The sequence below is a fragment of the Pipistrellus kuhlii genome, unplaced genomic scaffold, assembly GCF_014108245.1.
Source record: "Pipistrellus kuhlii isolate mPipKuh1 unplaced genomic scaffold, mPipKuh1.p scaffold_m20_p_31, whole genome shotgun sequence".
NCBI classification, from domain to species: domain Eukaryota; kingdom Metazoa; phylum Chordata; class Mammalia; order Chiroptera; family Vespertilionidae; genus Pipistrellus; species Pipistrellus kuhlii.
The window spans coordinates 5,730,007-5,744,975 of NW_023425531.1; the positions used below are offsets into that span (position 1 = coordinate 5,730,007).

The 14,969-nt window shown below is 48.1% G+C and overlaps 1 protein-coding gene across 6 annotated transcripts in view; it reads right to left on the bottom strand.

Annotated features, from left to right (window-relative positions):
- Window positions 1-14,129, bottom strand: part of NPRL3 (NPR3 like, GATOR1 complex subunit) — a 39,381-nt gene extending 25,252 nt beyond the window's left edge. The window contains exons 1-5 of one of the 6 annotated variants that reach the window (XM_036460295.2): window positions 13,702-14,129; window positions 9,710-9,779; window positions 5,322-5,360; window positions 1,676-1,805; window positions 309-383 (exon numbers count right to left, since the gene is read on the bottom strand). In XM_036460295.2, coding sequence (XP_036316188.1) covers window positions 309-383; window positions 1,676-1,805; window positions 5,322-5,360; window positions 9,710-9,779; window positions 13,702-13,819 — 432 coding nt within the window. In that variant the 5' untranslated portion in view covers window positions 13,820-14,129. Of the gene's footprint in view, window positions 1-308; window positions 384-1,675; window positions 1,806-2,305; window positions 2,330-2,977; window positions 3,036-5,321; window positions 5,361-9,709; window positions 9,780-13,701 lie in introns of those variants that run through there. The other 5 variants (XM_045570297.1, XM_036460297.2, XM_045570299.1 and 2 more) reach the window with 5 other exon arrangements.
- Between the last annotated feature and the right edge of the window lie 840 nt (window positions 14,130-14,969).

The window sequence follows — 14,969 nt, forward strand, 5'->3', positions numbered from 1 at the left end:
GCTAAAGGGAAGCCAGCCCAGGGCCTGGGTACCCAAGGGAAGGCAGTGCCAGCAGCCAGAAGGAAGGCTATTCTTGCACGAATTTTTGTGCTTCGGCATCTAGTATACTTTAAAATAGTTAAAATGGTACATTTTATGTTATGTGTACTTTATTTTTTTTTTTAAAGAGAGAGAAGAAAACAGTAAGTGTAGACCAATGCCATGCCCACTGCAGGCTGAGCACTGAGTCACCAGAAGTGAGCTGCTGTAACTCCCCTCCCCCTCCTTCCTGCCGTGCCCATGCCCTTCAGCCGTTTAGAAACACTCACCCTTAGCGCAAATACCACATTAAAAAGAATCATGGTGGGAGCCTCCCTCTTCGGGGATGGGTCTGTTTTGGAGACCTGTAAAAGACGCATAGTTCTACTGAACGAGAGCCACCACTTCCCAAGAAGAGCTGTTTAGAGCTATTCTACTTTAAGCATGGGGAAAGGTTCCAAAATATAGCAGAACCAAAAGAAAACAGAGCCCCGGGGTCAGCACCTTTGCATGAGTTAGTGGTTACCGCACGGACAGATGAGTCCCCACTGAGCTAACAGGAAGGTCAGTGCTATGACCAGCATGAAGAGGCTGCCCAGTCAATGGAATGGGCTGAAGTGCCCAGAGGAGACGAGATGGAGAGGGGCCCAAGCAGATGGAGTGTTCTCTGCCCAGACGTGCTCCCCACTGCCATCCCCCGTGTCCACTTGAGCTCTTGAGGCCATCTCTGCCAGGTACGCTAAGTACTCAAGGTGATTAAGAGAGGACAATGCTAGAGCCAGGAGAGACAAGGCTGCTGTTCTGGCAGCCAGCCAACCAGTCACAAACACCCCGCTGATTTCAAGGGTAGCCACTAGGAGGCGTAAGAGGCCAGGGCTCCAGCTCTCCCTGGGTTATCCCAACTAGCTCCTCACCATGCAGCCTGTCACTCTAGTTTTATAGGCCCAGGACTGCTGGCAGGCGGCCAAACCTCCCCTCCAGCACCCACAGTCATAGTGAGAGATCTAATCCCTGCCTGCAGGGTTTCAGTGAGGAGGGATTGTGCTGTCCCTGGGGTTTCATGTTTTAGCACCCCCAACCCCCTCAGCTCTCTCTACCAGCTTGGTCATGGAGGACATTTGAAGACCACATTGCAGACCCTCAGATTTCTGGATCAGATAAATGGAGCTAAATCTCGTACTGTCATATCAAAATCCTTCAGAATCTGAGTGCTGCTGTTGCTGATTCTGCCTGTGTGCAAAGGGCTCACTGGCAGGTTCTGGTGTGCAAGTTCCTTTGGGTCACAGTGATTCTATCTTGTTACAACTCCAGCACCGTAACATTTCATTCATCAGAGAATGTATGTAAAGGATTTAGCACAATAGTAAGAGCTAACTTTAAAAAATAATGGCCATGAGATCACTTAACAAGCAGAAATAGTTGTACCACTTTACCAAAGCGAGGGGCAGAGACTAAAACTTGGGGGGCAAAGATGCCTGTCTCTTTCTGGGGGTTCCTCAGAATCGATGAAGTGCAGCTCATAGCAGGCAGCTGTCAGGTCTGGCACACACTCGCTACCTTTACCAGAGCCAGTGGCAGTTCCCTGAGGCCCAGACCAGGACGGGCTGTGCTTGCCCAGGGGGAGCCTTATATTCTTGGGGAGACCCTTGACCCTTACCTGCCCCAGTGCATGCTGTAGGAGTGTTGGGTGCCCGACAAAACGCACATTATCAATCTTCAGTTCGAATTTCTGGCCACACATTTCAGACTTGGTTGCCAAAATTGTTGCCAGAATGACATCTGAAAACCTTAAAATCAAAAAGAGGCAGAGTGAAAATAAATGAAGAAAGTGTCACAGCCCCACACCAGCTGCCCTCAGCGGATAAGGATCTCAGTACATGGCAGCTTTGTGTGCAAAGTGGCTTGACCCCCACTGATGACCTGGAAGCTTCTATCATTTGCCTTCTGAAGCAATCCCCAAGATTTGGGACATAAAATCACCCAAATTACAAGGTAAAAGGCATGAGAAGCATAGACTGGAGGCACATGCTGTCAATTTCTTGGCATGCTCTATGAAATTCAGGAGAGAAACAGGTTGCAGTTTGCTTTTAAAGGTAAAGGGAGGAATAACAGCTGAGGCTGGCGCTGCCCTGAGGAGCTGCTCATGAAGGCTCACGGTGGCGGTGGGGTGGGCGTGGGGGCGCTACCATCAGGTCCAGGTTTACTAGGCTGCACCTCTCAACTCCCAGGAACCCCCACCCCCCAGGGCTGTGTAAAGGGCAAGAGTACAGCGTTAACTGCCAATTACCTTTCTCAGCATGACTTCCCGACCCTTCCCTTATCCTCAACACCTACACCTTCCAGCTTCTGTTAGGGAAGAGACTGTAAGAGATGAGCAAGATACCAGGCCCACGGATATGAAATGGACTTAGGGTGCACAGGACTGGATGCCACAGAGTGGGAATGGCTGTGGTGTGGGTGAGAGCAGATTTGGATATGAGTTCACCCTTTTGCCAGATGCATCAGTACACTTATGTTTTCTTACTGGCAACCCTGTCCCTCCTGCCACAGGGACCCAGATAAGGGAGAGGCAGCATGGGAAGGAGAGTGCTGGGGGTGCAGTGCAGACTCTTATCTCAGAGCCCAGGCTTGAGGGGGCCTGCACTTTAGAAACACTGATGCACATGTCTGAGCTGGAGCCAGAAGAGAGACGAGCCCCGTGCTCATTTCTCCACCGCAGAAAGCACTCCTAGCATCCACCTTGGGAGAGTGCACTGTGTTGGAGCAAGTGGCTCCAGCTCCCCCAGGACCATGCTCTGCTCCTGGGCACAGACCCCTGGAGCCCTGGAGGCCATCAAAGGCAGACACTCCAGCGTGCATCCTGGGCCCATGCTAAGGAGCACAGTGAATCAGGCACCATACTGGATACTTTTCTCTTGGATGACCTCACTGGGGGGGAGGGGAGCGACTACTACCATACCTCTCCATTTTCTGAAGAAAAAAGATGGTCTGCTACAAACTGCTGCTTCAGCTGAACTCTGAAATAAGAAATGACTCTGGGATAAAGGATCTGGGAAGGGGGTCGTTTGCTCTGGGCTCCTTACACATGGCAGGGCTCACCATCTTGTGAAAGAGTGACCTGAGCCCTGGCCGGGTAGGTCAGTTGGTTAGAACATCCTCCTGATACACCAGGGTTTCTGGTTCCACCGCCCGTCAGGGCCATACCAGAAGCAACCAATGAATGCAGGAATAAGTGGACAATACATCAATCTCTCTCTCTCTCTCAAAATAAAAAAGTAAAAATAAATTGTAATTACTTGAAGCCAGCCTGCAGCAAGAACCTTGCCGTTCAACCGGCACTCAAACTGCTGGACAAGCAGCCAGAGAACTCTTCCCAAGTCTCTCCCCAACAGGAGGGGAGTCTGGCACTGCTAAGGCCTGGGGAGGGGTGTCACACTGGTTTCCAGCCCTCCCAGGACTGCCATGGTCCTCCAGGTGTCCCAGGGTGCTCTGTGGCCCACAGACAGTGTCAGGACTGCACTCAGCCCTTTTGACAGCGAGGTTGTCAGAGACAGTCTGGGAAATGAGGGACCCACAGCCTAAGTCCTTAGCTGCCAATTATGGGTCTCTTTCTGGGAATACTGCTCTCTGGAGTGATTAAGCCAGAGACGGAATATCCCAGTGTCTCCCGCCAGAGGCATATGCTTTAAGAACTCCAAATGGCTCACTCTGCGCTATAACTCCCGTCTGAGGGTGAGAGAGGGCTCAGGGTGATAAACAAACACTTCTGCCCTCATAATTGATCCAGTGCCAACATTTCACATCCTATCTAAGCAAATAGCTCCTCCAGTCTGCCACCGAAGGACAAAGATAAGGCATAGAAAACAACCTCCCACTATTCCAGAAAGCTCACTTTTTTCTGTGATATCCAAACACCTCCACTAAAAACCTCTGCTCTGTCATCCAGGCCCACACATGAGCCTCTGCCTGCCCTCGGCCACTAGTCCAGGAACCTGAGCGAGCCTGGCTGTGGGCTGGGTCCTGAGAGTCAGAGGTAAGCAGGGTCTACTGAATATCTATACATATCAAAATCCAAAAGCATCCTTCCATGTGACAAATAAAAAGTGCTTCCTCCCAAGACCAGAGAGGCCAGCATCTGCAGAAGGAGCCAACCAGAAAGCCCTGTGCTGCTGGAGGTAAAAGCCACCTGCCCAACGTGGCCATTCAGGGAAGACCCCTGAGGTGGCCAGGGGGGTGGTGCTTATCTGAGCGAGTCTGGCCCACAGAGAAATCCACTCGCCACTGCAATGTTAACACTTACAGTGAGGAAAAAACACTTCAGTGGCTTTATGCTTTATATAGTGTGTCTGCTGATATAGTATACACAAAGGCATAGTTATGAGATCTGGGGAGTAGGGGAAAAGCTGTTATGAATAGCAAATTGAAACTAAAACAAATGACAATATTTGTTTGTTGCTTCCAAAATTTACAAAGATCTTTTCCTCTTGTTTTGATGGTAAAAGGCCTAGTAAGTTATATTGCACACAATGAAATAGCTGTTGCAAAACTAACATTCCTGGAATAACTTAGAAATTTAAAAAGAAAAAATTTAGGAAGATGAACCAGCCCAGCCAGAAACCAGGCCAAGACCCTCCACTCCTTCTGAGGCATTCAGGAGCAGGGCTGGATCTGATCTCTGGCTTGATCAAAAAAGGGGGAGGGGCGGCATGGAAGGGAGCTTGACTCTGCACCCTCTGGTTATGGGGGGGCTCAAAGATACCCCAATGCCCAGAGGGGATATCATGTCAGGGGGACAGGAGGGTCACACCTTACTATGCCCTCCTGAAGAAGTGCCAGGTGAGCTCCATGGGTGCATTTTGCTTCTAAAGGGCACACACAACAGCATCTAACCTCAAGCATTACATTCAACGCCCAGCCCTTGGGAAAGAGGCCCCCACTAAACCCTCTGAGACATGAAGGCAAAGAGAATAATTAAGGATCTCTCTTGGGAGGGGGGGTAAGAAACCTTGCTCTGCTCACCTACTGGCCTCCCAGGGCTACTGGTGCCTGCCTGGAGGAGGTGTGAGTGCAAGCCTGGTCCCAGAAGCCGCCCTGGTGCCAGCCAATCTTGCGTAGGTTCTTGGGGAAGTGAAATAGAAAACTCCCAGTGGAGAAAGGGCAGGGGCCGTGGGATCCGAGCGAGAGCCTGTGTGCCTCATTAGTCATTCTTCAACATTGAGGGAGATCAGGAGTTAAGCACAATTACAAGAAGAGAAGGTAGCGGAAATCAAGACAGAAAGACGGTGGAGAAGTCTTGGTCTTACCCTGCAACCAATTGCTCATCGGTTGGAGGACATGGCTCGCTGAAATGGGAACAGGACCATCAAGACCAAACAAAAACACATTGGTTTTTAAAATCATGAAAAGTTAATAGTTGTTTTTATTAAAACAGCATTCAAGTCTAGCAGACGTACTACCATTAAGCATTAACTGTTGAGGTCAAGGCTATGAAACTTACCAGACAAGAAAGGATGCAGACAACTCCCCAACTTGAAGACTTACCACACAGTTTTCTCACTAACGCTCAAATTCGTGAACAGAGTGGGCCAGAACGAGGGTCAGTTTCCAGAACAAGAGCAAGGCCGGAAGACCTGGGCAGAGCCTAGCACCACACACACTGGCCAGATGCACCCGCACTGAATCTGACAAACCGTCTCCCCGGATCAAGTACGAGCCCGTGGGTAAACACCTCTGTACAATGCACTGACCACCTCAGCCCCAGTGCCGGAGATGCTATGACCACCTGCTTAGCTGAGCTCACTGAGTCTCTGCCCGCGTGGCGCCTTCAGCAAGGCAGTCATGGCGGAACCGGATATACTTACGTTAGGGAATGTCCAAGACCGCTGCACTATCTGACCTGCGCTTTTTTAGAAAAAACATTTAAAAGCGTTGAAGTTCCTCTACATGGTCTCAAGCGTGCTGCTTTCCGGGTTTGCTGGGAACAGAGAGTAGGCCTGAGCCCCACCGTGCAGACAGCCTCGCAGGGGTGAGAGCCTGCCATGACGCCATGCGTGCCCCCCAGGCTGCCCTGCTGGGACTGCTGCTCCCCACAGCTCTCACCGAGAACTCACGTTACCAAAGACCCATGCCGGAGAAATACAATGAAGAACGCTCTTTTCCAGCAGCTCCTGAACTTTAGCTCATTCGCTGTGTAGCAGTGACGGGGTAAGATGGTGTGTGGACTTCCTCAAGATCATCCAGAAAGTCAGAATCTGAAGCTCGAGTATGACCCCTAGAACTTTATCTGCTACTCCTATACAGGTCATAAAATCCCTTAACTTGGTCTGGCTGTGTTGCTCAGTGGTTATAGAGTGTCGGCTTGCAGACCAAATAGTCGTGGGTTCAATTCCCAGTCAAGGACACATACTAGTAACTCCGTTGCAGGTTTGATCCCCAGCCCCAGTTGGGGTGCATGTGGAAAGCAGCTAGTTGATATCTCTCTCTTTCCCCCTCCTCCCTCTCTTTATTCTCTCTCTAGAGATCAATGGAAAAATATCCTCGGGCGAGGATTAAAATATTACACACATATATATATATATGTGTGTGTGTATATATATATATACATACATACACACACACATACACATACACACACACACACACACATACACACACACCCCGTTTCCCCGAAAATAAGACAGTGTCTTATATTAATTTTTTCTCCCAAAGTTGCGCTAGGTCTTATTTTCAGGGGATGTCTTATCTTTTCATGTGCTAGGTCTTATTTTCGGAGCATGTCTTATTTTCGGGGAAACATATTCCTTAACTTTCCAATGGGAAGAAGCACACGGGGATTACAAGTGTCAGCAGTGTTCCCTTTCCTTACTGGGGAGGGGGTGACATGTAAAAGGTTAAACTCCACAAGCATGTTTCATGGGCCTGTGTCTGCCCCTCTGAGGGAGGCAGAGCCATCACAAGCGCTCGCACCTACATGCAGGTGTTCGTATGGCATCTCCTGGGAGGAGAGGCATCTTAAGAAGAGGCTCCCTGTCTAAGGGACACGCCCAGATCACACACTTTAGGCCACAGCGTGAGAATCAGACCCGGAACCCTGAGCCTGCACTTATCCCAGCATGCTGCCCTGCAGGAACATGCCAATGTGGACTCAGAGGGGCCAGGAAAAGGAAAGGGAGGTACCCAAGCTTGGGAACAACACTGTTTATCTACATTTCTGAGTACTGACCTAAAACCCAGCAGGCAGGGGCCTCTTCCTCAGTACATGCGCCACCAAGCGAAGCTGGCAAGAGGCTCCGGTGGAGCCCTGTGTGCCTGGCATGGAGGACTTGCATGTTGTGTGCCAGCGAGCACTACGGCTCACCTGGCTGCAGCCCCCCTCCAGCACAGGGCATGCCCCACTGCTTCAAAAAAGGCAGCCACGTCTGAGAGGGCAGCAGTGCCCCCTGATTCCATGCCACACAATGCCAATGGGGAGATAAAGAGCAGAGACAGAAACCTGTCAAAGCTCTGGCATGATATCTAAAGTGAAATGATTCAGAGAGTTTTAAAATGAAGGTAACTCTTCCAAACCACCAGCATCTCCTTCTCGGAGGCAGTAACCAGAACAACGCTAGCAACATGGAGAGGAAGCCAGAACAGCCATTCACACCAGGAGGGACTGGGCCCACAACAGTCTTCCCAATGGATGCCAGCTTCCTCCCCCCATGGCTCTGTCCCCGCCAGTGTGGGGTGACTAAACCAGAGATGGAAGTAAGCAGGAGCTCCCTGGCTCCTAACACCCTACAATCAGGAACACTACAACTTCTCTAAACTTGAATTTCAAAACTTAGAGACAACAGACAAAATCCATTTTCTTCTCTCCCTTCTAAATTCTAGTTGGGTTTTTTAAAACTGACAACTAATTCATATACCCTGAGATACATCACCTTCATGATCCACATTTTAAAACCAGTGCTGTCCAACAGAACTTTCCTCAGAGACAGAAATATTCTAAATCTACGCTGTTCAATATAGTATCCACTAGTCACATGCGGGCCACTGAACATCTATTGTAAAATGTGTGCAAGTGAAACTAAGGAAATAAATGTTCAATTTTATTTAATTTCAGTTCGTTTCCATTTCAATGGCCACACTGGCCAGTGGCTTCGGCCCTGGGCAGCACAGCTCTGCACCTTCACTTCTCTGAGGCAGGCCAGCACCACGTTCAGTCACCCACGGGGCCTGTCCACACTGTTTCAATCTGGCAAACTGACAAGCAGAAACACTTTGCTGGTTCCAGGAGAAAAGCACCTTTGAGAATGATGATCCAGGACAAAGAATGGTCTGCAGTGCTTCGGGAAAATGTGTGAGTATGACAGGTTCCCCAGTTGCCAGGGGCAGGCCTATGTGCCAAAATAAAGCTGGGTCCCTAGGGCATTACCTGTATCTCTAAAAATAAGAGGTGGGAAGAGATCATCAGATGCCATAATGTGCTAATAACATTACCAAATGCATTACCTCAGAGTGATTTTCTTACAAGCTCTGAAAGGTACCTGCAAGGATTGTGCTCCTGGCCCTCCTAAAAAATACCCTACACAGACCATTCCGAGAGCTCTGAGTCCTCATGTCCTGAGCAGAGCCTCACACCCATGGGGCTGAGAGGAAGAGCATCAGGAACCGGCCAGCCCCGCTCTAAACTGGTCTGTGACCCAGGAGAAGACAAAGCCACCCGCCCCATGTGCAGGGGCAAAGCTTTGTGGGTGCCTCTAACGAGCGTCTTGTCTAAAGGACAAGACAAGCACTGGCCTCTACGTCGACCAGAAGGACACACTGAATGTCCAACAACCTCCCTCCTCCCCTTCCCCTCCTGCTGTTCCCTTCTCCAAAGCTGCTCCCTTCAGAGACAGTCACTGTCACGCCAGAGGCCCTGCCATCCTCACACACAGAATAAAAACCATGATCATGGGACTGTACACACTGTAGTAGCGGTGGTGCCTTGTCAGGAACTGAGGGAAGCTGTGCGGTCTGCATGCATAAGGCCCATTCGGGGACCTCAGCTTTCCCATGTGGGGACCTTAGCTCACAAAGACCCCAGCTATGCTTAGGGGAACCAGAACAGGCAGCTTACAATCTCCCCTGCCTCATCTGGGTCTGCGTTACCACTTACTAAGCTTTAAAATGAACGTAAGAAGGCAGAAGCGGCCATTCCTCCTGTTGCAATGATAGTCCTTCCCACAGAGAACAAGGGGACACATACAAGAAGGAACAAGACCCGCTTCCACCTGTGCCCTAAAAGGCCGAGGCTCAAATCAGCCCCAGCTCTCGGCCCATCTCACCCTCTGGACACTCCGCCCTGCACCCAAGCACCTACACGTGACCTCTGGGCTCTGCCTGAGGAACAAGGTCTGAGGACGGCAACGGGTGTGCTTTCCTCCACGCTCCCCTCACAGGAGGTAAACGACTGACAGAAACTGGCCTCATCTCATCTCCAACCCGCTTCACAGCTGGAACACGTGACCAAACTATGCAGCAAGCCAGAGACTGGCAAATCAGTCCCCTGCCCCATTCTACCCAGAACACCCACCAAATGGGAAAAAAGAACACCCGGTTTCTCAGGGGAAACAAAGGCCAACAGCAGGTGGAGCTTTGCACAGGCTTTGGGGCAGGACTAGCTCCACCATACTGCTGGGGCCCTGAGTGACGTCAGAGCCCTTACCTGGAGTCACCGTCCTGGTCCTCAGCATGATCTCCAGTGTTGTTGACAGCGTATCTGCTACGAGGCTTATCTGAGTGGGGGCGAAGAGGAGACAATGACTAAGAAACCAGGACCCATCCACAGACAAGAGGATTGTAGAGCCAGTAAAAATGATGGTTTCTAAAATGTGGTACACAGCCAGGCCGGTGTGGCTCAGTGGTGCAGCACTGACCTATAAACCAGCCAAGGCACGTGCTCGGGTTGCAGGCTCAGTCCCTAGTGTGGAGTCTGCAGGAAGCAGCCAATCAATGATTTTCTCTCATCACTGATGTTTCTGTCTTCTCCCCTCCCTTCCTCTCTCTGAAATCAATAAAAATAAAATGTGGTACATATGCACAATAGGATATTAATCAGCTATAAAAAGGAATGAAGTTCTGGCACATGCTACAACGTGGATGAACTTTAAAACGTTATGCTAAGAAAAAGAAACCAGACCCAAAAGGACAAATATTGCACTTACATAAAATATCTACAACAGGTGAATTCACAGAGACAGAAAGTAGATTAGCGGTTAGCATAGGCTAAGGACAGGAGAAACGTGGAGTCATTGTTTGGTTACAAATTTCAGTCTGGGGTACGGAAAATGTTTTGAGGTTATACAACATGGTGGATGTGATTAATGCCACTGAACTGTATATTTTAAAATGGTTAAAATGGCAAATTTTATATATTTTTTACCATAATAAAAATTTTTTCAGAAAATATGGTTTCCAAGAAGTTATGATAACTTAGGAAATGCTTTTGCTACTATTAAGACAGAAAGAAGATAAGTATAAATATATTACACACAGATACACATATATCCACATATATCCTCTCACTATAGGATGTCAACTCGTTTGTAAAAAGCATAGGCAAAAGGATTTTCAGCTCTCGGCTTTAGCGCCATCTTCCTAGAAAGCTCTGTGCCATGACAGCCAAGTGGAGGAAGAAGGGAGTGTGCGGGCTAAAGCGCAAAAAAAGAAAGATTAGGCAGAGGTCCAGGCACACGGTGAAAGCCACCGGAGCAGAGATAAGGCAGCCAGAGGCAGGCACACCGATACAAGCTGTAGGCTGCATGCCTGCTGTCTAACACTTCTCAGTGGGATCTGGAACATACATACATGCCGTCTGAACACCGTGGCCGCCTTTTGAGAGACCCACCCTGCTCTTATAAAAACAGTCCCTTCTGGATCTTTGCCCTAGACCTGTGACATTCTGGACTGGTGCTGTCCACAGGTGTGGCTGGATTTAACATGTACAATTTATCAACTCTTCTGTCTTAGCTGAAGAAAAAAAAATTTTAAGTCCATATATTGCCCTAGCTAATGTTGCTAAGTGGTTAGTGTTGACCCTCGCACCAAAGGGTCACAGGTTCTATTTCCAGTCAAGGGCATGTACCTTGATTGTGAGTTCACTCCCCATGACCTGCGGGAGGAAACCAGTCAATGTTTCCCTCCCCCCCTCCTCCCTCTCCCTCTCTCTCTCTCTCTCTCTCTCTCTCTCTCTCTCTCTCTCTCTCTCTCTCAGTAGATAGAGCATCAGCCCCCACACTGAAGGGTCCCGGGTTCAATTCCAATCAAGGCACGTACCTTGGCTGCAAGTCCCTGGGTCGTGGATACATGCAGGAGGCAAATGATGTTTCTCTCTCTCTCTTTCTCTCTACCCACCCTTCCCCCCTCCCCAACTTCCTTCCACTCTCTCTGAAAAGCAATGGGGAAAATATCCTCTGACGAGGATTAACAAAACAAAAAAGTTCAACCTGCCCTACATGGCTCAGTGGTGGAGCATCAACCTATGAACCAGGAGGTCACGGTTTGATTCCTTGTCAGTGCACAGGCCTGGTTTTCGGGCTCAGTCCCCAGTGGAGATGTGCAGGAGGCAGCCAATCAATGACTTCTCTCATCATTGATGTTTCTATTTCTCTCTCCCTGTCCCTTCCTCTCTGAAATCAATAAAAAATTGAATAATAATAATAAAAATACTGTAATTACAATGCATGGTGCTAGGAGAGTATTAGACTTATCAATTGCTCAGTTAATAAATGATACAAATATCTAACCATTATGCTGTATACCTGAAACTAATATAAAATAATACTGAATATCAACTGTAATTGACAAATAAAAAAAGAAAAGGAAAAAAATAAATATGCTCATTATCCCTTAGATTTAACCATCCTACTTCTGGGAATTAATCCTATATCCAGCAAAATAATACACACAGGAAGGACATTCACATTGGTTACAGCAGCAAAAGACTGGAAACAATCCACCAACACCAACAGAGGCCTGGATAAATACATCAGTGTGCTCATCCCATGACTCTATCCTAATTCTGAAACCATATCAAGATGGAAAATGAAAACCACACACACAGGGCAGTGTGTCCTTTCACTTGTGCTTAGAAAAAGTAAAATAATATATGCATATGCTGGTATTTACACAGGAAAATGGTAACAGCAGCTGCCCCTACAAGGGGAAATGGGTGACTGGGTGTGTGTGTGAATCAATGGTGGGGAAAGAACATTCTTTTCATAACCTAAATCCCTTTGTACCGTATTAACAAATGTTAAAACAGAATATCAATTACAAACTGAGCATTCCTGATAATGAACAGCTACACGTAACCTACATGTCCACCCACAGCAGCTGCATGCTACACCTAAGAGCGGGGCGACCTCTGTTTATTAGGTCATAAAGAACCCCAAGGCTGTTCAATGGAAGAGCCACTGCAGATCAATACACTTATGTGAAGGGGGAAAAATCCCCAATAATACACTATTTTCCTATGGATACATAGTAGGTGTCTATGTACAGGAAGGACAATGACTAAAACGGAAGCAGTTATCCCTGTAATGGGGGAGCAGACCTGGTGTTAGTTAGGTACCAGTAGTTAAAAAAAAAACTTCAGGTGGATCTGTAATTTCCTGTTATTTCCAAACTGAATACATTTATATAAAAACAACAACAATAAACACAACTACTTTAAAATGAAGCTGGAGCTGCCATCCCAAAATTGCCTGAAATGTCTTATCCCTCACATCTTTGAAATGTTAAAACTGGGCAAAATAACCTCTGGACTGGGCTTAAGCAACCTGTGCCCCAAAGAACGGACTATAAAGATACAAGAAAGCAGCCCTAGCCTGTTTGGCTCAGTGGATAGAGGTCAGGGCCCCGGGTTTGATTCCAATCAAGGGTGCGCACCTTGGCTTCAAGTCCGTGGGGCTCTGGTCAGGAGGGGTACATGAAGGAGGCAACCGATTGATGTGTTTCTCTCACATCAATGTTTCTCTGTCTCTCTCTCTCCCTTCCACTCCCTCTAAAAATCACTCTCTCTCCTTCCCACTCCCTCTAAAAATCAATGAAAAAAGTATCCTCAGGTGGGGATTAACAAAATATATATATGCAAATACTATACCTGACTTAAGACTATCAGACTGAAAATTAAAAACTGCTCAGAATTAACTTTACTATGTTACCTGACCAATAGAAATAAAAAGAAATAAATGCCTTCCTCCTATTGGTATGTTTCCTTTCCTTTTTTCATAACTACCCAAAGCCTTTGTCTCTCAATCAGAACACTATTTGGAGCATCCCAAATAGCTATTCTTATCGACCTCAAGGAAATGCTTGTTGCCTCTCATCCTGGCCTTTTGTTGTTAGGTTAACACATGCAGTGCTCACATATTTTTTGAAAAGGCTGCAGACCTGGATGAAATGTTAGCAACAGAAGCTTTTGGCTATTGAGTTATGATGATTTTTTTCCCTCCAGTTTCTTTTTATTTGTCTGCACTTTCCAAACTGTGCTCTATAAAGAACAGGCAGTGACTGTATCATCAGGAAAAGGAAAAAAGTACAGGACTTGAATGTTAACGTGCGAGGCGGAGAGGGAAGGGGCCCTGCCGCTGGTCGCTCTGGCCCAGCGGCCAGGCGGGGCCCGGAGCGCCAGGCCCGCTCCCGGCGCTCACTTACTTGTCTGGGATGCCGGGTGCTCCTGGCTTCTCTGGAAGGGGTACCTGAACAGCAGTTTATTGCCCCTGCTCCCCGAGCTCACCAGAATCACGCTGATGGGGCTGGTGTTGTCCCCCATTCTACCCCGAGGGCGGGGGGGGGCTGGGGGGAGGCTTAGGAAAATTGCCGAGGGCGGGGCGGACGGGCGGTGTTGGGAAGCTCTGGGAAGGCCGGAACCGGGAGGTGGGATGGAGCCTGAGGAAGACGCGCAGGGGCGGCGGAAGGGGACCTGACAAGGACGCCACCAAAGCCACGGAAGCCCAGAGGAGGGCCAGAGCAACGGAGCCAGCGCCACGGAGCGCGCCCCGCGAGGATCGTGAGCTTTCCACCCCAGGGCCAGGCGAAAGCGCGCTGGGCACCAGCCCGCGGGCCGGGGAGGTTTGCGCAGGCGCGAGCCGCCGTGTGCGCAGGCGTGGTCTCTCTCTGGGAAGCTACGCATGCGCGTGGACCGACCTCCTTCCTGCTGCGGCGAAGGGACCCGCCCACCTGTGTGAATAGGAAACTGACCGCTGTCCCCGAATGATTTATTTCTCATTATAAAAGTAATACTTGCTTTGGGCAGAATGGTTAAATTTACAAATATAAAGTACTAAACTAAAAAAAGGTTTTAAAAAATCATGTCGATGGATCACAGACCTAAACGTAAGAGCTAACACTATAAACTTCTTACAGAAAATATGGGTAAATATTCGTGATCTTGGACTGGGCAATGATTACTTAGATATGACACCAAATGCACAAGCAACTACAGAAAAGCTTAATTAGATTTAATCAAATTAAACATTTTTGTGCTTCAAAAGACACCACCAAGAAAGTAAAAAGAACAGAATAGGAAAAATATTTATAATTCAGGTATCTGATGAGGGAATTGTATCCAGGTTAATTTTTAAAACTCTTACAAATAAACAATAAAAAGACAACTAACCAATTGAAAATATGAAAAGGGATTGAATTGTTATTTCTCCAAAGAATATAGACAAAATGCCAATAAGCACCTGAAAAGATACTCAACATCATTCTCATTAGGATAATGTAAATCAAAACCAATTGCACACTTTATATCTCTCCAAATCAATACATGGCTTTTATTTTATTTTAAAATATCACAAGTAAGTCCTAGCTGGTGTGCTCAGTGGTTAGAGCATTGGCCCGTGCACCAAATGGTCTCAGGTGGGATTCCCAGTTAAGTACACATATGTAAATTGGTTGCAGGTTTGATCCCCATTCCA